This window comes from Chlamydotis macqueenii, chromosome 1 (assembly GCF_036417535.1).
Source record: "Chlamydotis macqueenii isolate bChlMac1 chromosome 1, bChlMac1.mat, whole genome shotgun sequence".
Classification (NCBI taxonomy): domain Eukaryota; kingdom Metazoa; phylum Chordata; class Aves; order Otidiformes; family Otididae; genus Chlamydotis; species Chlamydotis macqueenii.
Genome location: NC_141556.1, coordinates 78,942,502 through 78,966,641, shown reverse-complemented (window position 1 = coordinate 78,966,641; position 24,140 = coordinate 78,942,502). Strand labels below are relative to the sequence as shown.

The following is a 24,140-nucleotide window of genomic DNA, read 5'->3' as shown; positions in this document are numbered from 1 at the left end:
TACAGACATGACCACTGCCCTTAGGGATTTGTAATCTAGGTTAAAAGTGACATAAAATAATACAGGAAAAGATTACTTCATGCAAATGGCAGTGCAGATTTATTTTTAAAGAGATATTCTTCAACACAGTATAGTTATGTCAGGCCACTGAAATGATTGAAATGAGTGAATTAAAATACTGACCCAGCAGAGAATCCACTGAGAATGTCTGATTCTACAAGGCAATGAATTCTTAATATTCATGAGCATGGTAGTAGGGATGACAGTATTTGTGAAATTGGGTCCATAGCAAAGTCAAATAGAATCACAGAATCATAGAATAATTTAGGTTGGAAGGATCCTCTAATGACAGCCAAGGAGAACATCCATTCTGAACTGTCTTCACTCACTAATGGCCTGTGCAATCCACAGACATTAAAATCACAGTGAATAAAGTGGTTTCGTAGCAACCCACCCTGCTGTTGTATCATACTAAATTGAGCATGAAGTTGACTTGAAAACAAATTTACTTTTAAAAATGTGGTAGTACTGTCCTTCATTTTCCTGATAGGTTCAGAGTGGAGGATTTTTTTTTCGCTGTCTCTCTCTTTTTTTTTTTTAATGATGTGATGAGGATATTTTCTGTTTCTTAAATCAGAGTTACAACATTTCCCTTGCTGAGTACCACACAGGTATCTAAGAAACCTTTAACAAGCCATACTGTAGTGCAAGAACATTATCAGGAGTAAACAAAAAAAAACCCAACAAAAAACCCAAATAGCTATAGATTCCCTTCCTCTTTTCTTAAATGTTGTTTTTATTTCTCCCTGTGAAATGTCCTTAAAAAAGAGACAATAATGCATTGACAAATCCTACACATAAGAACTGTTATAATGAATAAACTGATGTGATTGGATTGTAACAACATCTGATTCCTCATCACCCCATTTAATAAAAGGCTGTTAGCATACTCTAGGACCTAGTTTCTCTGAGACGCCCTCAGGAGTCCGTGCTTTCTGACAAGGGGTGTAAAGACCTTTTTAAAACCACAGTACGCTGCAAGATGTCTCCAGTTGAGCTTTCACATATTACAATATATCAAGCTACTAGTCATCGTTGAAAAGAAAAAGCACCAAACATTCAGCAGGGAATCATTAAGTCCCACAACAGGACATCAGTAGGTCCAGAGGAGAACACAGGCAGGAGGCAATCTCTCTGCTCCAACTATTGCTTCCCACATACTGCTGTGACAGTATTAGCAGTAGCATTGTGAAAACACAGCTGGCTGTGACACTGCACAGGCTTTTCTCAATGGTACAGTCTATCTGGCAACTACCCCCTCATGCTTTTTGCACTGTGTATTTCTCAAGCCGTGCTCTTGTGCATTCTTTAAATGAGTGCTTAGCACCATGTTCTGATTAAACCTTGACAGAAACAAGCAGTGGTGCTTTTGGATCAAACTTAATTTCCTTTTTTTTTCTGTAAGAATGATATACAGATTGTTTGTTAGGACTGAGTCAGAAAGAAATATTTGCTACAACAAATATAGTTTTACAGGGGAAAGCCCCAAAATTTCATATTTCTCTGTGCACTTGTAAACATCCTTTCAAAGATCACAGCTAACTTAGTAACTTCAGAGGAGCTGTCTCAGAAAAATCCACCAAGGGACATGCTGCCAAAAGACAGTCAAAAACACAACAGAATTATGCTCACTTTGGAACAGAAATGCTGACTATTGTTTACAGTTGCCAGGAGTTAACTGAATATGTTTAGGGGGTAAATTACGTAAAAAACCCATGTAAATTGTTGGAAGCCTCATTATGGAAACCACTGTGAAAAGTACCACCAAGCCTTTAGAAAATAACCATGAAATTGCAGAAATGCTTGAAAAACTGTGAAAAGCAGAAGCAGAGTAAATAGCTTTTTTTAATAGACACGCTTCCAAAAGTATATAAATAGTGACAGCAAGGAGCTGCAAAAAGGCAAGTGTGAAATAAATTTGGCTCATGTACAGCCCATTCTAAAAGGAAATTTAACAAACCCACATAAGCAACAGAAAACAATCCAGCTGACAGAGTGATTCTAGATTGCTGGTCAAAATTCTGTTACCTCCAACCATAAAAACTTAGTGAGAATCTAGGGATGAAAAATGCTGACTAAGAGAAGAATCTGTAAATAAACCATTATGTCATAGCAGTACACATTCTCGGCTTTGAAATCAGCAATGTTCTCTGTCCCCATCAAGTGTAGTCAGAAATAGACAACATGAGCAGTCGAGGAAGGAGGTGCTGAAATAATGTGCAACGCCTGCTCTAGCTCAGTCTGGATGGAGTAACACTAAACAAGACTATTGTAATTAGACTGTAGCAGAAAAAAAAAAGGTTTTAGGGAGGAAATGGGAAATTAATAAATATTCTAAAGAGAACATTACTTAACACGACCAGCAGAAGACTCTGTCAGATTTGACCTGAAAGTCCTGCTAGAGTAACAGATATTCAATCTGCATCAGCTTCATCATTCATAAGCACTTCTGAGCACAGGTGCTACACGAGGAACCTCATGAACATAGATGACTATATCTGGTTTTTTTTGACAGCAGGTTACACAGTAATCATTCAGTTGGTATTTTGTCAGTGAGTGGAAGATGAAGAAAAAAAGCTCATCCACTACTTAGTGGAGTGGACCCCAGAGGAGAGTGTAAACCAAGGATAATGTCAAGAAGGCCAGGCGCTTCTTGCATCAGCCTTCACTAAAAAGGTCAATAGTGAGCAAATGGTTACAGAACTATTAGAATCAACAGAGAAATACTATCTCGACATTAGATACGGGGAAGTATTTGTCCAGGTTGAATGCTTCCCAGTTAGCTGTCCCTCATCTCAGAACACATAATGAAGTTATTTTAGAGCTGCTAGTCCTGACAGCTATTAGCGCTGAAAACTTACGGAGAACTCTAATTAAGAACAATTGAAAAGACAAATGTATTGTCTTTGTCTAAAAGAAAAAAAAAAAAAAAAGAAAGGAATTATAGGACCAATCAGCTTAAATCCAGTAAATGAAAAAATATGGGAACAAAAACCCGTTTGTAAGCTCATAACTGAGAACAGGGAGACAAGTAACAGTCAACAAGGATCTGTCAAGAACAAATCATGTTAAAACAATCTAATTTCCTTCTTTTGCCACCCAGGGCTTCAGAGGCAGTAAAGAAGCAGTTTTTATCATATATCTTGGACTTAAGCAAAGCTTTTGACACTGCTTTATATGACTTTCTCATAAGAAAACTAAGGAAAAGGTAAACAAGTGGGTACATACTATCTGGAAATCTTACTTGGAAGGTAGTTACAAAAATGGAAGGATGTACTAATGGAATTCCTTTGTGATCTATGCTGGATCTGGTACTAGTCAGTATTATACTCTTGACTCGACTGAGGAAATAAGCTGGGCACATTGAATTTGCAGATGATGTCAGGCTGAGAGGGACTGTAAGGAAGCAGGAGAAAGTCTGGGTCAAAATTGAAAATTATCATGAAGAAATGGTCTGAAAAAGAAGAAAAAAGGAAAAAAAAGAAAAAAAAAAGAAAGTGGACACAAATCAGAAAGACAAATCCATGGGGATCTATATGTGGGAATAATCAGTTGCACAAATATGAGATGGAAAACATCTGGTGTGATAGCAGCTGCACAGAAGATGACTGCAAACTGAGTAAGAGTCAAAAATGTCCTGCTGCTGTGAAAACACCATGCTGGCATGAGTAAACAGGCGTGTAGCATGTGAGACATATGAAGTACTCCTTCTGTTCAAGCCCCGAGCAGGCGAAGCCTCAGCTGGAGCACCCAGTTGCATCTCTGGCACTGCACCGCAAGGCACAGGTTAGTTGGCTGGGAGAGCAGGGGAATGATCAGAGCTCCTGAAACTGTTCTCCAAGGACTGATGATGGAACATGTCTAGAAAGGAGTGGAAGTCTTTAAATATTTAAAGGCTGCTGCTAGAAGAAGGGAGTAATCAATTCTTAGCATCTGTAGAGAAAGAAGCAGTAGGTTTGCATTCAAAAAGACAGTCTTAGGCTAATATTAGTAAAACATGTACCAACAGAGTCCTGAGGCACTGGAATAGACTCTGGAATCCCCACCACTGAAGATCTTTAAGAACAGGATAAATAAAAAGATATTATGAAGGACATCTGTGTTATTAGCCTACATTAGGGTTGAGGGATGGACTAGAGACCCTCCTGAGGTTCCTGTCAACCCTGATTTCTATGGTGTTTTTTTCTGCTTGTAGAAAGTGATTTCAGTGGTCTACAGCTCTGACACGCAGCACTGGCTATAGTAAATTAGAATGATAGAGAAATTAAACCAATCCCTGCTTTTAGATTATAAACCAAGAAGCCCCAAATGGATTACAGTGAAAATGCAAATAGAGAAAGGATCTGCTCCAGACAGTGAGAAAATTCTCACTGACTTGTATTGCCCTTGGATTGAATCCAAAAAGAAGAGTCCATACTGTTTTCATTGAGAATTGCTAATGAATGTGTTGAATAAAATACAAAATTACAAAAAACCTAAACTTGTCTGTAGAAGTCTTCATCCAACCCTACTTAAGGCGCTGTTGTCTGAGTTTAGTTTATTCATCTTGATGTGTCTATTGTCTTTTGCCCATAAACAATGACTCAGTGTGCCCTCAGCTCTCACTCGCAAAAGAAGACTTACTGAAAAGGATGGGTTTGGCCAAAAAGTAAAATTTATGTGGTGGTTCATTTATTCTATATTGTAACGTGTCATATAATCAACCTAGTGTCTCGTCTAAGTACATGAGTAAGGGTGTAGTATTTTTTCCTATTATTGTTGATCCAAGATTTAGCAAATTATTGGCTAAACGATGTATATTCTACAGTTTAATATTTCAGGTTAAACTACAGTTCTAATAGCTGACATTCAGCGGCAATCTTATTCATCCAGCTGCTGACATAAGATATTTCAGAATGATGTGTGGAATAGCAATATTCTTATCCAGTTACTCAGAAAAATTCATATCTCACGCTGAATGATCAAAATACGTATTTAGCATATATGATTCTCAGCTGATGGTGGTTACATGCTGAAAATGCGCTGCTGATCACATGCATGTTAGAGTGTAGTAAACTACAGCAACTATGGAACTTGTAATAATTTCCACATCAGACCATACTAAGTTTAGTGCTCAGTTAGCAGTCTAAAACTTAGTCAGAGATGACATCTAAATTAGAGGTAAAGCATAGGCTGCTGTACAATTCCAAAACTAGATAAATAGGCTACTCTCACCCTACCTGCCAGAAATCACTCATTTTAGGAAGCAATGATCCAATATCTGTCTGTCTGAGCAGAAACTGCCTGTATTGCTGGGTATTAACAGCTGGATATTAGCTTTTGAAATATAGCCCTCAGTTAGAATGCAAAAGAACTCGAGAAAATGGCAGTGACTTAGACATGTAGACCACAGGCAAGACTTCTCTCATGGCCTGGCAGATTGCAAGAAGTGACCTTCAGCACCTTCACAAAAGATAAAAGGCTTCATTTCAATTATTACTGGTGGTGGTCTTCCATTGGAGTTACTAGATCAGATAGTTACCAGATCAGACAGTTGTTAGATCAAATAGAGTATCATTCATGTTACTCATTAAAATATTCATTCTATGTTTTGGGAATTAAATCAGAAGTGTCTTATTTGACACCAAAGCAGACATTTCTAAGACGGAAATGAATGAATCTAAGGGTCGCACGAGAAAGTGTCTTTTCCATCAAAATAAAATCTCGACAGAACTATTCTGGTCTACATAACAAAACAATAAAAAGTTAAACAAGAACTTTTCTTCTGAAACCACAGATAGTGAGCATATATAGTGCTAAATAACTAGGTGATCAGGATATTCACTGGAGAAAGATAAATCTAGCTTCAAAGTTGAGACAAATCCCAAATATTTTGCTATTTATAATCTTTCTCCATTTCATGAACATTTCTGGAAAGACTTGTCTCTGTTTTGTTACAGAACAGGAATATTTTTGAAATCTCAGAAAATTCCATAAAATGACATTATTGTTCTCCATTTAGGTATCACAGCAATCATTACTTAAATATTTTTAGCTGCCTAACAAAGACTTGCTCAGAACTGATTCCAAGTGATGACATGCTAATGGAAAGCTTTGTGTACAGCAGACACATTATTTGAGCGCAGAGGTTCCCCTCCCTCCCCCATCAGCATTTTCTGATAGACTCTACTGATCCTAGGACTTTAGAGAACAGCTGAGGTAATGCTTACACTGAAGTTCAAGGGCAGTTTTGCAACATCCTCTAGTTAAAAAAACCTAAACCCAAAAAAACTTAATTCTTAGCAGGGCAACTTAACTTGCAAAAGGAATCTGATTTTCAAGCCAGATCTTATTTCTAAGCCCTTCTTATTTTAGAGCTGCATTGAAACAGAAGAGTAATCTCTTCAGAGAGTCAATATGGTTTGCATTTGGTATTATCCCATGACTCGAGATAATTCTATCACTGCTATGGCTCTCAAGTGGGTGAAGGAAAGATATTTTCCTCTGTTCCTGAAGGTAATCAGGGGTATAATGGGAATGAGAGGGAGCGAAAGGCAGATGAAGACGGCATATTCTTTAGTTCTACAAAACTGATTAAGGGAAGCATCATGTGAAAGCTCACGTACAGATCACAGACACAGTGGCCATGATAAAATGACTTCCCTTCCATTCTGGATACATGTGGAATACATTGAGCTTAAACATAAAACATAAGCATCCTCTCTCTTGTTAATCTCTGCGTAAATGTACTGAAGCGTAGCTCACAGCTGCTATGTTCCCTGACAGGAACATATTTCTGGTTGTTTATAAGCATTTCTACATGTGTTTCAAAGGTGTTTGAACTAAAAATTTTCCTGGGTCTGATTTGGCACTCTCATTTTTTTCTCATCCTGAAGAGGAAGGAAAATGTATCTATACATACAATTTCTATTATATCTCATATTTTCAATCTTTCAATTTATAGATTAAGAATAGTTTGCTTTGAAAGAAAGAAATTGTGCAAGTCAGCAGGATACCTTTTAAAACATGGGTCTCAGCTTTGACTTCAGCTGGCGGGTGAAGAAAAGAGGAGTGAATATTGATATGCGTTTTTAGAGAACACATTAGGAATTAGAACAGAGGTTCCCAAACTTTTTTGGATTGCTATCAACCCTCAGAATTTCTTGCGGACCACCAGACATCATTATCATCAAACTTTTAATTGAAAACACTATTAAAAACAGTGTTTAATATGGCTCTGCGGATTAGCTGCGAACCCTTTACCATGGCCTCCTGGACCACCAGTGTTCTCCAGACCACGGTTTGGGAACCACTGAACTAGACTACACACATTGTACACCCCAACAAAACACTTCTGTGTCTGAAAGCAAAGTCAGTCCTTCTATTGTGCGATGTACTCAAATAATACGTAAGTCAGTTTAACCTTCCTGGTACTTGAAGAACACAGCACTCTTTTATTTTTCTCTTACCTTAAGTTTCTTTTTTATTGCTTTGGAGAAACTAGCAAATGGTGCCAAAAAACAGTTTATGATTGTTTCTCATAGGATCTTTCTCGTATCCAGCAACGGTGTAACCTTTCAGGAAGATATCTATGAAAATAAGAAATACAAGACATAAAAACCTCCACATTGTGCACTGATCATTCCAGAATACTTATGATGTCTGTGAATCCTAAAATAAAAAATTTAAAATAGCTTCTAAGCTTTTTGTTGTTTTTTTTTTCTCCTCTGGAAAATTTGTTAGTTTTTTCCTTCCCAAATCCATTAATGATGTTAAAGCTCTGTGTGTGGTCATTAAAGCATTTCAGCAACTTTCTGCAAATTCTTTACAGTTTTTCTTTGGCTGCAGTATTACAAGATTGTCTGTTTATCACCAGATAAACACACAGAGGAAAACGATGATAGTGCTGAGAAGGGAACTTGTAGGGAACCACTATAAATATGAACAGCAAAGCACCAAGGGCCATAATCTAGCCCTACATTAACTCAGTGACAGAGTGCGGACTCACATGAGAGCAGGAACGAGCTGTAGCATCCCTTTCGGTCGTTCTGCCTCTGTATCTCCTTGCTTATGTGTATCCTACGGGCCACTTAGCCAACCAGTGTCTAGTAAAGAAAGGGGATTTATTTGCCTCTCTTCATATACTCAATATCAACAGCTATAACATGGAATTGAGAATGAGAAACTTTGGCAACTAGTGGGATAGTAGACAAAAAAACCCCCAATTTTTCTCTAAAAAGATTTTTTTTTCTAGACAAGACTGTGCTTCCATGACAGTATCTCACTTGTTTTGGAGAGGAAACAATGCTGCCACAGCATTTCCATACCCCTTGTATGCTCAATAGCCAAAGTAGAGGCAGAGTAGGGGTGGAAAAGGGTTGTTAAAGCAAAACTAATACACAAGAGAAGTCAGTAAAGGACAGGGGCAGCCTCTGCTTTACCTTGAAAGAAAACAAAACCTACCCATCTCTTGTCTCTATAGGCTTCTCTTGCAGTACATTACACTCAGCATCACTAACCCAGTGCTACCGGAGCACTTATAAATGTGGATTAATAATCTTTCCTGTTTATGTCCTAGCCCTCTTGCACATCTGAAAGGGGCTGGTGTTTCTTACATTGTCTGAACACTTTTCTTTTCCCATGCAATGCCAACAGTTAGAGGTAACTATTGTTTTCCATTGAGCATTGCTGCCAGTGACTCACTTATTATTCGTCTGATATAGATAAAGTTCAGCATGCAAACCTGACTAGACAGTATGAAGACAAATCGTGTAGCCTCTCCTCACTGCTGTCCAACTGTCTAGACTTTCCCAATTCTCCTGTGGTGAAGGGGGTTAGGTGGGACTGTCATATGGCTGGTGCTTACCTGGGGTAATACGCCCCAGTTGAACAAAGCATTTTGAACATGTATGTAATTCTGTAAGAATGAGAGTCAGCCACCGGAAGTAATGCCCTCCTCATGTTCCTGCCTGACCCCGTTGCTGTAGATAATGTGTGTACTTTCTTTAGTAAGTGCTGTCTTTCTGCCAACCCATCAGCTTTTGGCTTCTCTCCACAGGAAGCAGGGAAGCTGCGTTCACCTATGCCATTACTGCTGCCGGGGTTGCACACGCTGTCACGGCCGCCTGCAGCCAGGGCAACCTCAGCAATTGTGGCTGTGACCGAGAGAAACAGGGCTACTACAACCAGGAGGAGGGCTGGAAGTGGGGAGGCTGCTCTGCGGATATCAGATACGGCATTGAGTTCTCCCGGAGGTTTGTTGATGCCCGAGAAATCAAAAAGAATGCACGGAGGCTGATGAACTTGCACAACAATGAGGCTGGAAGAAAGGTATTCCAGAAAGGATGAGGGATGGGGAAGTGTGTGCGCTGGAGGATGGGGGGAGGCTGGCTTGGTGGCAGGAGGCATTCCCTGAGAACTTATTCCTCTCTCTGCTGTTATCCCGCACCCACATCAAGTTACCTGATGGCATCTAATGTTTGCATTTTGTTGCTGTTTCTTTTTATTCAGAGCTGGCCACGTAATATAGGTGGTCCTCTAAATGTTTCTGCTTTCTAAGCCTTCTTCCCAGTCCCACTGATAACAAAGAGGACTTTGCTGGAGCTGTTTGGCATAATGATAAATCTTTGCTTTTCATCTCCTTTGTAAAAATCCAGCAAGAGATGTCAGGGCTTGTGATGGGACAGGACTGAGTTTCTTCATTGCTGAACTCCCACAGCACTTGCAGCTATTTTTTCCATCCAAAACCAAAGCACTTTTCTTTGACTAAATTTTTTACACTGAGGGTGGTGGAACACTGGAAGAGGTTGCCCAGAGAGGTGGTGGATGCCCCATCCCTGGAAACATTCAAGGCCAGGCTGGATGAGGCTCTGAGCAACCTGATCTGGTTGGAGATGTCCCTGCTTCTTGCAGGAGGGTTGGACTAGATGACCTTTAAAGGTCCCTTCCAACCCAAACCACTCTGTGATTCTATGATTCTATTCTTTGACTACAGCTCTAATGAAATACAGACGCAAATGCACGACTGTCCATTTCTCACAGGCAGGCTACAAACATCTGCGTAAGTGTCACTTAAGAAAGAAGAAGAAGCAGTTTTATGTCTACGACCATGATTGAGTTGCTTGTAATGGAAATGATAAACATCATGGAGATACATCGATTTATGTCCATTGAATAACAAGCCTCATAGCTCTCAAAGCTTGCCCTTTAAAAAGTATAACAAATCTTTCTGCATAATATATACCTACCTCGGGAGAGATTTTACTATACCCTTCAAAGTGTTTTCCCCCAGGTAAAAAAAGCTGCTTCTACCCTCCAATGTTATAGGAGACTCCAAGATACCACTCCTCCACACCTAGCCCCCAAAGTTAGACTGAAATTTTCTCCTCTAAAACAGTAGATGCATTATGATCCCTGCCTAACCAACAATCAACCGTGGTGGGCACTGTGCCACCTCCATGGAGATGCTGATGCACGTCCAGTTTTGAACATGTTAGAGTCTAGATATGAAAGAGGGGCAAACAAGCAAAAGCGAATGTATAGATGGAGAATAGTGAAGTCCCTTGCCCAAGGACAGTAAGCAGCTCAATATTTGAGCCAGGCACTGATCCCAGGTCCCCCAGTTCTAAATATAGTCCAGTAACCACTATACCACATTGCTGATTCTTATTAAGAAAATTATATTTTTACTCTTCATCAGAATTTCATAAGCAGGGGGACATAAGCAAACCAAATAAGTGTAAGTTTTTACAGATAGTTCTGGTAGCAGCATCCACGCAAATGCATTTCTTTTAACATTTCTAAAAACTTCTTCTTTTTTTTGCATATGTTCTTGCAAAAACAAATTATAACACTCAGTTTCATGTTTTTGAGAAAGGAATAAATTGCAAATACTGAAAACATAGTTGTTTTTTTTTTCCCCAAGTACACTTTTATAAATAGTATTTTGGGATTTACCCACTTTTTTGTTGTTGGCAGTTCTCAGTAGTTATTTGTACCCATGTATTTTCATTGTTATCATTAATGCATCATATTGCTTTCAAAAGCTAAGGGTGACTGAAAGGATTTGGTGCAGCTTTTTGTTTTTGTTTTTAAGTACAATCCATGAAATCCTGAGGAATGCATTCATATAAAAGATGGTTTGGGGGTCATGTTTAGAAATTATGTTGGTGTTATGACATACATTCCCATGAGATGTATATGCAAAGTTGTACTGTATATAATACTTAGTGATTTTGGTTCATCTGAGATCATCTGCTATTTGTATAAATTAGACATTCTGAATTTGAGACTGACTTAAGGTTAGAACAAAACTCTGGAAACAAAAATACGTTTTCTTTGTTTTCTGAGTTGGACGTTTAAGAAAGCAGTCAGAATTTTGTGCAATTTCAGTGTGAAATCACAAGTCCCTTCTGAGAATCCAGGCAAACTTGAAATCTGACCTACATCCACCTGAAATTTGGCAGTTTTGAGGATTCTGAGTAAACTTGGATTGTGAGCCTGAGACAAAATCCAAAACCAAGAAATTTTACTTATGTGTGGATGTCATTCTGACATACTCCACATGGTCCTTATTCACACTCAAGTCAGAAATACTGCACTTCTATCTGGACACTTGGTGAATCACAACACTGAACCTCTCACCTCACTGAACTGACCTCTGTCTTCCTCTCCCCTTCCAAAATCTCACAACACTACTGGGAAAAGCTCCTACCTCTCTGAGCAAGACTCTGGCAGTACCATCCTGCTGATTTGCATGAAGCTTGTCTTAGCGTTTGCAAAATTTGGAGCCAAGTTTCTGGTTCATGACTGCTATTATTAAGGACCAAAGTAAGGGTATTTTTCCCTTATAATGAAAAGGAATAAAAGGTAAGAAGATGACCACTGGCAACTCAGATTATTTTTTAATGCTAGGTTGCTTCAGAAGTTCTCAAATCTTTTCAACATTAGGGTGGGAATGCCAAGACAGCAAAGGAGGCATATGCTTTTGTACCTTCCTACAGAGATTCTGTCAATCATTAAAATATTTCTCACTTACAGTTCCATCTTATCCAACAACTTGACTATATGAACATTGGTCCATTTCCCAAGGTCTTAGATTTCACAGCACTCTCACTATTAAAAAACACCCCACATTTCCATCTATAATGGTGAGGCTCACAGTTCTTATTCAGTCCTGGCTTAGTTCATGCTGATTTGGCTTTTTAGGTTAGACAGGTTAGAACAACAATATTTAGCCAATAAATCTGCTATCTTCATTTTAGTCTTCTCTTTAAATCCCGGAGCCTCCTAATACAAAAACAGGAGGAAAAAAAGAATGCCAAGACCTCTCAATCCCACATACGCTTATTTCCAACTTACTCTGAAGTCACTGGGAGGCCCCTGATGACCTCACTGGACCTCTACCAGGTTCCCAGACAATCATTGCTAGGATCATTAGCCAGGAGTCTGATCAGCAGTTTTTGCCCCCAGAGCAGTTATTCGGATGCTCTCTTATACCTTCACATGGAATTTTTCATGGCCCAGGGCAGGAATTTTGCCCATCCTCAATCTTTCCCAGCACTTCTCCCTGACGTGCCTGGGAGTCAGAGGCGTGGCAGTGACTATAATGTTTTGTTCTCATAGGGATGTTCTCAAAAGCTGGCCTGCTGGTATTTCAGCGTTGTTAAAAATAGAGTCCTGAGGAATTTCTCTTTGAGGAAAAAAATAGCATGCTGTATAAATAATTGCATAAACTTTGCAAACAGATGGGGAGAAATAATTCTGGGGGCTCTTAAACTTGAGTCTGGGGCTGAGCTGCTCAGCACAACACCCTGATAATGTACCTCCTTGAAAACAGATTATATTTAGGCTTTTCAGGGAATTTCTGATGACTCTGGAAAGAATGAACCCCCTAATTACTCCACATTGCATCCCCTAATTGCTTTGCATTGCATTTCTAAGAATTATTTCCTCTAATGCAAATTTATGATGTTTCTAGTAAATTTGTAATGAATACTAGCAGTGACAAAATAATAAACTTGCCATTGGTGCCATTTGGAAGAAATAAATGCTTAGTGAATCCTGGTGACGTGAGATGCTACTGATGGAAGATTTATGCTTTGCGGCAAAACAGCGCCATGCTGTGTAAAAGAGGGAAGTAGCTAACTTCAGCATCGGCTTTTAAATGGCTGCCATGATTCAGGATGGAAAGTACAAGTGTGGTAAATGAAAACAAGACCCCAAAGGAAGACTTGTGTAAGGCAAGTGTTACTGAAAAACTGGCTTGTTGCAAATCTGAATGATTACAGAGAGATCTGTGGGCAAAACTTTGATAGAGTAATGAAAAATTAAATACCAACAAAACCAAGTAAGCTTTGATGCTGTTTTATGAGACAGCTTTCCACCATGTATTTTTAGGAACAAGTATCTTTATTCTGGGATAAATGAACTTAGAAAGAGTAACATCTGGGAATGTACACCATTAATCTTAACTTTTTGTTGAAAGCTTCAAAACAATGACCGGCTCTCATGGGGAATCTCAATTACAAAAATGGGTTTTTCTGTTTTTTTTTTTTTTTGTTTTTAAGGGGGCAGCTAAAAGAACAAGCTGACAAATTGGTAGCAGATCAGAGCTTTTACCAAAAAGAATAAAAATAAATGTTTCTAACAGTTTATCAATCAATTAGGCTCTTACGATAGACAATGACTGTGGTTATGTGGAGAAGAAGCTGGCCTATTTCTTCCCCTTCCAGAAACACACCCGCCACACTGACTGCCAGCAGCTCAGCCTGGTACCATCACAATATTTATTCCTTTGTAATGTCAATGGGTTTTTCTTGTTATTTTTTTTGGGATGCCTGGAAGATTAAAACATCTTATTTTACATTTGAAACAATAAGAGTGTGGGGACAAAAAAAAAAAAAATTCAGACCTTCTTTAGGAGAGATTATTCTATTACTTGGGACAACATTTCCATCTCAGTCATGGCTCATTCTCAGAGTTCCTGGCGCCACAGGACTGTGGTACTGGGAAGGGGTTTTTTGCTGACATGCTTTGGCAGTGGAATAGCTAGTGAGGTGATTGGTTGGTCACCATTCATATTATATATACACAGACTCACACACACATATACATGTAGGGTATGTGTACAAAATTATGCAGATTTATACATATTTATGTGTTTTCTGCACATAAAATATGTTAGAAGGTGTTAGCTTACCTCACACCACATGAAATATTTAAATTAATAAGCTCACTTCTTAAAGATACACAGCACGCACTAAGACATTGCAAGCTACCCTCACTGACACCAAAGAGGACATAAAAACTAGAAGCAATCCCTAGAAGAAGACTCTGGACGAAACACACTGAAGTCACAGCGGAGGCTGAATCCTAGTTTCAAAACTGAAACCCAACTTATTTTCTGCTCCTATAAGCCTCAAATATTCTTCAAAAGGTGACTTTGTTTCCTATGTCATTTCATTGATTTAAAGAATGTGACTTTCCAGGTTTTACAGCCCCAAGTCCATCATTTGCTGAAAGTTTCTTTCTCTAAAAGAGACAAACTATTTCTCTGCACATCCCTTGTGAGAACACTTATGAAAGAAAAGCTTTCGATAGTTGTACTTCACAGCATACTTTCCACTTTCCCACTTAAATTGATTTGCAGACAGATATAAATCCAATTTCAAAAAGTTTGGTGTTACAGCTTGGGTGGGTTGGATGGATAACTAATGCTTATCCATATGTCCTGAATATGCAAGCTTTGGCTCAAAATCTCATGAGGATAGTTCTCCTGCTTCCAGTTGGGCTGGATTTACTAGCCTATTTTTTTTTCTTCCAGAAACACACCCTTAACATTGACTGCCAGAAGCTACATCTGGTACGATCCTACTTTTTGAACATTTTGCTTTAAAATTAGAGGGGGGGAATAGCCAAATATTTTAGGACTTGCTAAATGGTTTTATTCTAGAAATATGCATGCCCATGCATACCATGCAATGTATGCAAGACACATATCATCTATCTAGTAAAATCTTACTGCACCCTTTCAAACCTGACATCCTTATACAGTAATGAAATATTTTTAACCGTTTAAGACTGTATTTAAAATTTTACCTTCAAGCTTTACAGCAAATCCCATAGATGTGGGAATGAAATTGTGCAATTGCACTTGGTTTGGGAATGATTTAAAGACTGCTTCTCAAGATTTTTGCAATATATCACTGTAAAAATAAAAGTCAGAAAGTTTTAACCAATTGTAGCACTTTATTGCTGAAACTTAGATGCTATTTTCTCTTCTAGAAGATAGAGAAGAGGCACAGATGGGCTATGCTCTATAGCCCTTCCTCATAATAGTAGGGACTTTCATCTGATGCGCAGCAGGTATCAAAATCCCAGGCTTATTTTCCTGCTAGCCAAGAGCAGAACTCGAGAAAAGAGAGCAGTGGACCACCTTCAGTTTTTTTAATGCATTCAGTGGGAATACTATTGGAGTGTGTGCCTTACCTAGAGAGGCAGGTGAAGGGCAGTAGGAGGTGAATTGACACCTCTCAATATACCAGAGGGTCTCCAGTCCTGCTGAGCTCTGGCCAGTGCCAGGGAAAAGCCATCTCACGCTGTGGTGGGATACTGACCCACTGCAAAGCGTGCGTCCATCAAACTAAACAATAAGAAAAATAGTGATGTGACAAGAGAGGGAGTAAGCTCAGTAATTCAGTTCCTCATCTCCCATCCCACAGAGTATAAATACTGTTTCAGTGCTTGATGAAGCAGCCTCACAGAGGAGCAGAAAGAAAAATAGGCAGCTGAAGCAACCATATTCCTCTCCCACTGGCACCAGATCTTCTCTTCACAGGGCTGGGCACAACCCAAGGGGACATGACACAGACTGCTCAATTTTGGGCTCTATGATCTGCTATTAATGAAGAATATTTTGGGGACATTTGTATTAGAGGAGTAGCATTTCATACTCATAATGTTAGTTACGCCCTTGGCTACCTGAGTTTAAAAGCCAAACCTAAACAAACCCAACTTTGTTTCCCAGACAGGTCCATGATATCAACATTTTGTCATCAGTGGTGGACCCTAGGCTGCACTGAGACTAAGGTTAGGCAGTGCCCACACACCACCGGCTTGCGTGGCCGGAGCCACTCTAGTATCAAAGGGATGGTGACATCTTATGTATGACAAAGATCCATTTCTTTTGGTACTGGTATTACCCAAAACAAAAGTTGATCACTTGCATATTTGATGGGGGGAAACTCCTAAAGTCTTCTATTTCTTTTTGATACTGCAGTCAAAAAGTAATGTGGATTTTGTTACATTCAACATCTGGTCCAAAAATGTGCATTTCCACTAAGGAAAACACAAACCAGAAAAGGCAGGCCAAAACAAACACACACAAAATGTTACTATTGTTTTTACATATTTTATCCAGATAGGATTTTTAATATGTAGAGAAACTGTATCTGATGTTATGCAGTTGGGTCTAGATATGGAACTTGAAAAAACAAATTTCTTTTCATGCATATCATTTTGTTTTACTTCAGTCTTTGCAAGTCTTTTTCTACTTAACTGGCAGTGGACAACCCTCAAATTGCGTTTTCAGTGTATGATTTATATAGGTATAAAAATATGTGGGATAAGAAAGTTTTAACATTATATTTCACAATTCATTTAACAAAGTAGCAGTAGTTAGAAAATTTTACTTGGCAAGATGATAGTGGGGTGGGAGTAGGCCCGTATGTGGAAAAGGGACCTAAGGAATGTTCCTACAATTAGTCTGAGGTAGCACAGTCCAACGATGGGAATTTGCTTTGGGAGGTAGATCTCGCAGTAAACCATTCAGGATTAGATAGGAAGCACTGACATATGACAAATGAAACTCCTGAGAGAGTGTCGTACAAGCTAATGATTTTCAATCTTTAATTAGGCACCCAGCTTGCCATAATGTATTAGATTGGAGTAAATAAATACCTTCAAGGCTCAGGGTCAAAACTTTGATGGGAGTTTTGCTGAGGAATACTGAGCTGGAGGGACATTTAGGAAGAAAAATGTGAATTGCTCTTCCTTCACAGCATTGAGTGAACAGGGTCAAATCCAGCCAACTTTGCCAGGTCCAGTGCAGCGTAAAGCTGCTTGAGATACCACATAGCAAGGTGTGGCTTGTTAGACTGTAAGCTGCAAAGCAGCAGCACCAGGGCATATGTGGGGACCTCTGTACAGCACCTCATAGGTCTTTACAGACATACCTCTGGGACAGATGGAGCGTGCTGGCTTGTCAGCAAAGAGGAACACTCTACAGCATCTGGGTGGAGAGAGGGAAAAAAAAAAAAAAAAACCTTCCCTAGAATCTGCTTAGCTTGGGCCTTGTATTCCCTGACCTCCAAGTTTTTGGGCACAATTCTATACCCACAGCTGACTGTGGGCACACAAATTATAGCATTCAGGAATTTAACTACCTGATGATTGGGCCTGTGCACAGTGTTGTAACCCCAAGCATTCCACATTCATGAGAGAAGCCTCCAAAAAAATAAAAAAACCTGCAAGATTGGCTTCAGGATCATGAATTAATACTTTCTGAAACTTTGCTTTTTTGAGGCTGCGTGGCTTGCATTTGCAAGTTCTTCTACCATCATAAACAGTGGGAACCTTTGAAAAAATACAGCAATGAAATCAGATTTCTGTACAGCAAAATGACTCATGAAACTGGATCTTCAGAAAGACGACAACAGAAAGAAGAAATCAAGATTTAAGACAGAGTTGCTGGAGATTGTACTACAGAGGGTGCCAGGCAGTGCTGTATGTAAATGGCAGCATGTCCACCAAAGGCACACACGCAGGCAAACACACACACACATCCATATACAAATATACATATATAAAGGTATCACCTAGGACACCAGAATTAGTGACATCTTTGTCTTTCAGTAGCAATGACACTTTCTGTTGTAGCAGGGAAGCACATCAATGGCAGAGACAGAGGCTCCAATGTCCAGAGTGTCAAGCCCACACAAGAAAAAGGAGCCCCACAAGCTTCACCTTCTCCCACTCTGAGCAAGTTACTGACTCGACCTTTTCAACCAAAAACCACAAAACACGTGCAGAACCTGACAAAATGTGTACTAAACTGCAAGCCTGCTCTTCACCAAAACTTACTACTTAAGGGAGAAGAGAAGCAGATCCATGCCATGGGTAATATTTTCCTGGAAGTCCTTAGATCCTATAGTGTTTTGTGGTGGAGGAGCATAGAAGGTTGCCTCCATCCATCTTTTGTCATGGATTTTGCTGCAGTGCTTGTGGTATGTTGATCAGTGGTTGAAAGACAGAGATGTGGAAACAGGCTAGTTAAAAAAAAAAATGTATTTCAGCAATATCAAGCAAAACCTGTAAGCAATTTATATGTGTGTGTGTGTGTGTATGTTTATATGCATATATACATGCACATCTAGGTAGCGATAGGTTATTTTAACTGAGATTTGTGGAATGGGATTGGAATCTTGTTTGGAGGTCTTTGAAAAATCACATCCTTCTGCATAGGTGTGAAGTAGAGACAGAGGAATCTTGAAAGACCTGGAGTATTTCATAGGGCATTCCTCTACTTACTGCTACTGAAATGCAGCCCCCACAGCAGAAGGCATCAAGTTTTCCAGCTTCTTTTTTTTTTTTCTATAGGGAAGACAGGAAGGTGATACAGCTTGTCAGAGAGCAGTGGCCTTTCCAGTGTCCCCAAAAAACAGCTCATCATAGCCTTGCTGATTTTCTTTATAGAGTAGTTTCAGCTATAGTAGCTCCTTCCCTAATCAAGTAAACCTTCCTGAAAAAAACCCATGTTTTCTGCCTCTGAAAGGCTAACTTGACCTTGACCTGGGAAAAGCCTGTGGTTCCAGAAGGTCCAAGGTATTTCTGAATAGGATGCTCAGCTATCTTGTACTTGCTACTGTATGTAGGCAAGAGAGAATCAAAACCGAATATTCTCTTTAATATTGAAACCCCAGAAATTTGGGAAAAAACAAAACATGCAATTTAAGTGAAACTCGAACAACTCAGGAGGGTGCCCTCTATTTGCAGGGATAACCAGATCTGTACAGCTTTTATTTTAAGGCCAGTTTCTTAAGCAGTAAGCATTTTTTACTTCCCTTCTACTTCATTATGCCATTTCGGCCCTTTTATCCTTTGCCCATTTCAGTCATGTTCTGGGATCTGCAACGAAACCACTACAGGAGATGGTCTGCACCATCAGTAATGCTTTAAGACAAGCTCGGTAGCTCATATTTCTTTGTTAGCATCCCATTGCGAGGGGGAAAGATCAGTTTGCTTTGTTGTTGGGCCTTGATTTTCATAAGCTAATGATGACTGTGGGTGTAATTGTGGTTGAGCTTAAGTGGTAGCGTGAGGGCAGAAAAACAGAGAGGCGCTTCCGTGAGGCTGGTTTCCCCTCCACTGCGCACATGGAGCGGGCGGGCATCTGCTTGCCTTCCCCTGGGCATATGCCCCTGCCTTGGGAAGGAGAGATGTGCCAGCCATGGTGCGGCTTGGCTTCAGCAGAGGCCAGAGGTTGGGAGCGGAGCATGAGCCTGAGTGCCGCCCAGCTTGAGTTGCTTATAGGGACCATCAGATGCTGGATTAACCTCCTCCAGGTTAACCTCCTCTAGCAATGGCAATAATAAATACTCCCACTTCTCTTTGGCTCACAGCTCAGCAGGACCCTTAGTGGATTTTATTTCCTCTAATATTGCGCAATCATTGCCCTGGTGCAAAAAATGTATTTGTGGCTGAACATTTGCTTGATATTCGGGCTAGATACTGCAAGGAGTGCTACTTTTAAAGGGACTGGTGTGCTCCGTGGAACAGTTAATAGGTATGCTGGTATTACCACTGCCTGTGTAGGCAAAATTTTTAATTATGCAGTGAACTTGAATGCTTATTCAGTCACACAGTATACATTGTTCTGTAATACTAAAATTGGTAAAAATTTTTGATACTGTAGTCAAAAAGTAATGTGGATAAAAACATTCTTTGAACATTACTTAAAAAAATTAAGATTAAATATTCAGAATCTTGAAACATTTCCCCCCCCCCCTATTTTCAAAATGAAAATGGTTTGGAATTTTTTTTTAAGTCATTGGAGTCCCATTAATTACTTTGTCTCTAAAGACTCAAAGTAATGTCTTCTGAAATTTAAATAAATATTCTCCAATATTTGGGAACAGAATGCAAGTGTTTTCTAATAAAATGACAAAATGCTGTGTTTCTGCCCAAGTGCCATGTAAAACAAAATGTGTTACAAGCATTCTGCTTGGAGGTGAGAAGGTTTATGATTCCACCAGCAGCAATGAATATTCATATGAACAAAACAGACTGAGATTTAGGCAAGCCTGCAATACCATTTTCCTGCAGTAACAATACGCCACTGTCTGTACACATAGGTTCTTGAAGAGAGAATGAAATTGGAGTGCAAGTGCCACGGAGTCTCAGGTTCCTGTACAACTAAGACCTGCTGGACCACGCTTCCTAAATTCAGAGAGATTGGATATATCTTGAAAGAGAAATACAACGCTGCAGTGCAAGTGGAGGTGGTACGAGCCAGTAGACTCAGACAGCCAACCTTCCTGAAGATCAAGCAAATTAAGAGTTACCAGAAACCCATGGAAACGGATTTAGTGTATATAGAGAAATCACCCAACTACTGTGAGGAAGATGCTTCCACAGGGAGCGTCGGTACCCAGGGACGACTCTGCAACCGTACCTCTCCCAATGCGGATGGGTGCGACATGATGTGCTGCGGAAGAGGGTACAACACACACCAGTACACCAAGGTGTGGCAATGCAATTGCAAATTCCACTGGTGCTGCTTTGTGAAGTGCAACACATGTAGCGAGCGGACAGAGGTGTTCACCTGCAAATAATGGCGTCTCATGCGAACGAACAGAACAAATCACCACAAGTGAAGAAAGCGGAGTACAACAAACGATGACAGCATCATTTTGCACATCTAACCTTCTTTGGGAAAAAAAACCAAACAACCAAGGAACACCACAACAAGCAATCCCTCCCCACTACTTACACTTCTAAGGATGGTGCATTTTGGCTGGCTGGCTGTTGTAACTGCTTTGGAAACAAGGGCAACAGGATTAAGGTGATGTTGACAACCACATGATACTTTCTCTCTCTCTTTTTTTTTTTTTAACTGCCATCTGGGTGTTGTAGAGTTCTTCTAGTAAGTGTTTTAAGTTATGCATATCAGAGAAGCTGATTGCGTTGCAGCTCCCATGAAATTTAAAAGAAAAAGACACTTTCTCCTATTTTACAACAACAAAAACATCAAGCTCTGTGCAAATAAAGACTTTTTTTTTAAGGAAGTGATATCTTCACTGACTAGAACACAGCAGTCTTGCTGCAAAACCCTAAATTTCTAAGAAAGTAGGTAGAGAGAAAACAACTGGTAGGGAGATAAAATCTATGGCGGAAATACTCCACTGTCAGTTTGGAAAAAACTAACATTCACAAAAATACATCAGCTGCCAGTAACACTGGAACTCTTTGAATGAACATTAAAAATAATTATTTATGTTTTTAATAGTATCAAAAAATTCTAAGCACTAACGGGTAGCTATGTCTTAATTCTGTACTAAATGTAAACTTACTGGAACTCTGACTTTATGACTTTTGTATTTGGTTCTCCCTGAGTTTTTCAATGCTACTGATCTGTTGTCACTCCACTATTAGAGAGTTCAATTACTGTAGGCCTTAAGCAATTACCAGAACTGAGCAAAAAGATCATGCAAAACTGTGGTTACAAATGCTTGATAAAGACTTTTCCCACTTGCCTCCTGAAAAGAATGACTCTTTTTAGACTCAGGCTTGAGGCGTGGAGCACCTGCCCTCAGCTCCTCATAGGGAGTTTTAGGATACAAAGACATGCTTCAACAAAGATCAAAGGTTTCGCTTTGCCGTCAAATGCATTGGCAGGATCTTCCAAGCACTGCATTTTGCCTTTAGCAGTCGAAAGTTGATATTACCAATAGTTTTAAATAACTTATGCTCAGTATGAACAGAGAAGTTAATAAAAATATGGTAGCTGAGCTCTAAGTTGCTGCAACCTGTGAGCTGTTGTGGCTTCATGAGCATGAGAAAGCTAAAATTTTGGTTAGTCTGTGTCATCATTATTCTAAGGCTGGCAATAACGTACCCCTTGGTTTATAGATGAATGTTAAGAAAGAAGCTGGCTTTTTACACCAACACTCAATATAATTCACACACCTTTTCCCTACGAGAGATTTTTTTAAAAATCCTCAGATATTTTACTACTGTAAAATCTAGTGTTCTTAACCCCAGCCCCCTTATATGCCCACTTATAACACAGCACATTTAATCACAAAAATGTTTCCTTGTAGCAAGGGTCCCTACCTGATTTTCTGAAAACTTGGATTTAAATTTCCCAACACCCGCGTATCTGCATTTCTAGCTTTTGTTTAATTTTACTACTTTCATTGAGGGGCTGCACAGCCATGAGCCCTCCTCATTTGACATGGAAGCACTTGTCACACCACATGGTGCTCTTGGGGCATGGGGCTGGTGGAGCTACCCCTCCACCAGCTCCCATGTTGGATATGTGAATGAGCTAGGATTACCTCCGTAATTTATGGACCTGTATTATCAAAAGTAACTCATCACCTGAAGGCCTTCATTCAAACGCTCAGGAGGACCTGCCTTTCTGACCCCAAGCACTCACCCTCTGAAAATCAGACCCCTTTGATGAGTGTCTTGTTGAGCAACCCAAAACAGAAGAGCTCATTTTTTTTTTTCATTTTTGCTCCTGGTTTCTAAACACCAGCCTTAGTGTGAACAAGTGCAACTCCACAAAAGTCAACAGGGGCCCCCTAAAATGCTAGAGTCACTGCATACAATTTAAAGTCCCTTTGATTCATGGGTATTGTTGTTGAATAATAGTGATATACTGTACTTTCATTACATTCTTGACAGGAAGCAAATAAAGCTCCCAAGCACAGTAATGCACAGTCTTATGGTACTAGATACTGTAAATATATTAGAATAGTATTTGTTAAGTACAACTGAGGAATCCAATTAAGTTATATTATTGTATATCGTTTAAATGTCTATAGAGTATTTTAAATTATTGTGAACTACACTGCGTTAAAAAAAGAAAAAAAAAGGTTATATATTATAACACCAACCACTCTGAAAAGTGGACCAAAGTGACACTTTCCTTTTTTTTTTAACATATTCTTATTTCAAATAGCTCTGTCAGCCACTGTAACACCATTATAACAGTCCTACGATTTGATTAGTTGTCTAGAATATAACGTTTCAGAGCATCCTTTAAAAGCTTTGCTGATGTGGGGGTGCGGCATTCAGAAAGGTACTGTATGGCACAAAGCAGGGGCTGACCACAAAAATGCATGGACTTTGAACTACATCCCAAGAAAAAACAGTTTTGGTTAGAAAACACTATTACCACTAACGTACTGAAACATCCCCCCCAAACGGTGACCTTTTAACAAAGGTGTCTGTGAACATAAGTGGGTTACACAGACTTTCATTTTAAAAAATGTAGTTTGATGTCAAAGAACTGTGACAATAGGTTTGGGTGTGACCAGGAACACAACGTGGTTTAACCATACCTTTGCCATGACAAAACTCGAAATACTTTATGTTATTAAAGAATTTAAGAGCAAAGATCAATTTGTTTACTATGTTAATGTTTTATGGCAAGCAGAAAACAAAAGATGAAATGTGTTTCCATTAAAACTTATTTTTTTCCCCTTCTAGTTCCCTTTCTTTTTGTTTGTTATTCATTTAGAAAGAAGAAAGAAGGCAATAAGGCCTTATACAAAGGCCATTTATGTACAGGCTTCTCTGGATAAGAAATGACAGACAGATTACAAGTGCAAAGCAGTTTTTTTTTTGTTTTGTAAGAAGCAGTAATGAATGTGCCTGTGTTTGGTATCAAACTCCGAATTCATCTACCTATGAGTAGAGGTGGTACAGAGAAACTGGCAGAAGCACCAACCTTGCTACTACCGGAGACTTCAGTTGGCTCAAGTAAGAAGGTGGTAAATGTGTTGCGATAGAAATGTGGCATCAGACTTCCAAAC

General features: G+C 39.4%; 1 protein-coding gene across 2 annotated transcripts in view; it reads left to right on the top strand.

Moving 5' to 3' along the window:
• The window catches only part of WNT7B (Wnt family member 7B), a 95,362-nt gene extending 74,432 nt beyond the window's left edge, over positions 1-20,930 (top strand). For both annotated transcript variants that reach the window (XM_086752849.1, XM_086752766.1), the window contains exons 3-4: positions 9,098-9,369; positions 20,451-20,930. In XM_086752849.1, coding sequence (XP_086608975.1) covers positions 9,098-9,369; positions 20,451-20,930 — 752 coding nt within the window. The remainder of the gene's footprint in view (positions 1-9,097; positions 9,370-20,450) is intronic.
• Positions 20,931-24,140: the final 3,210 nt, after the last annotated feature.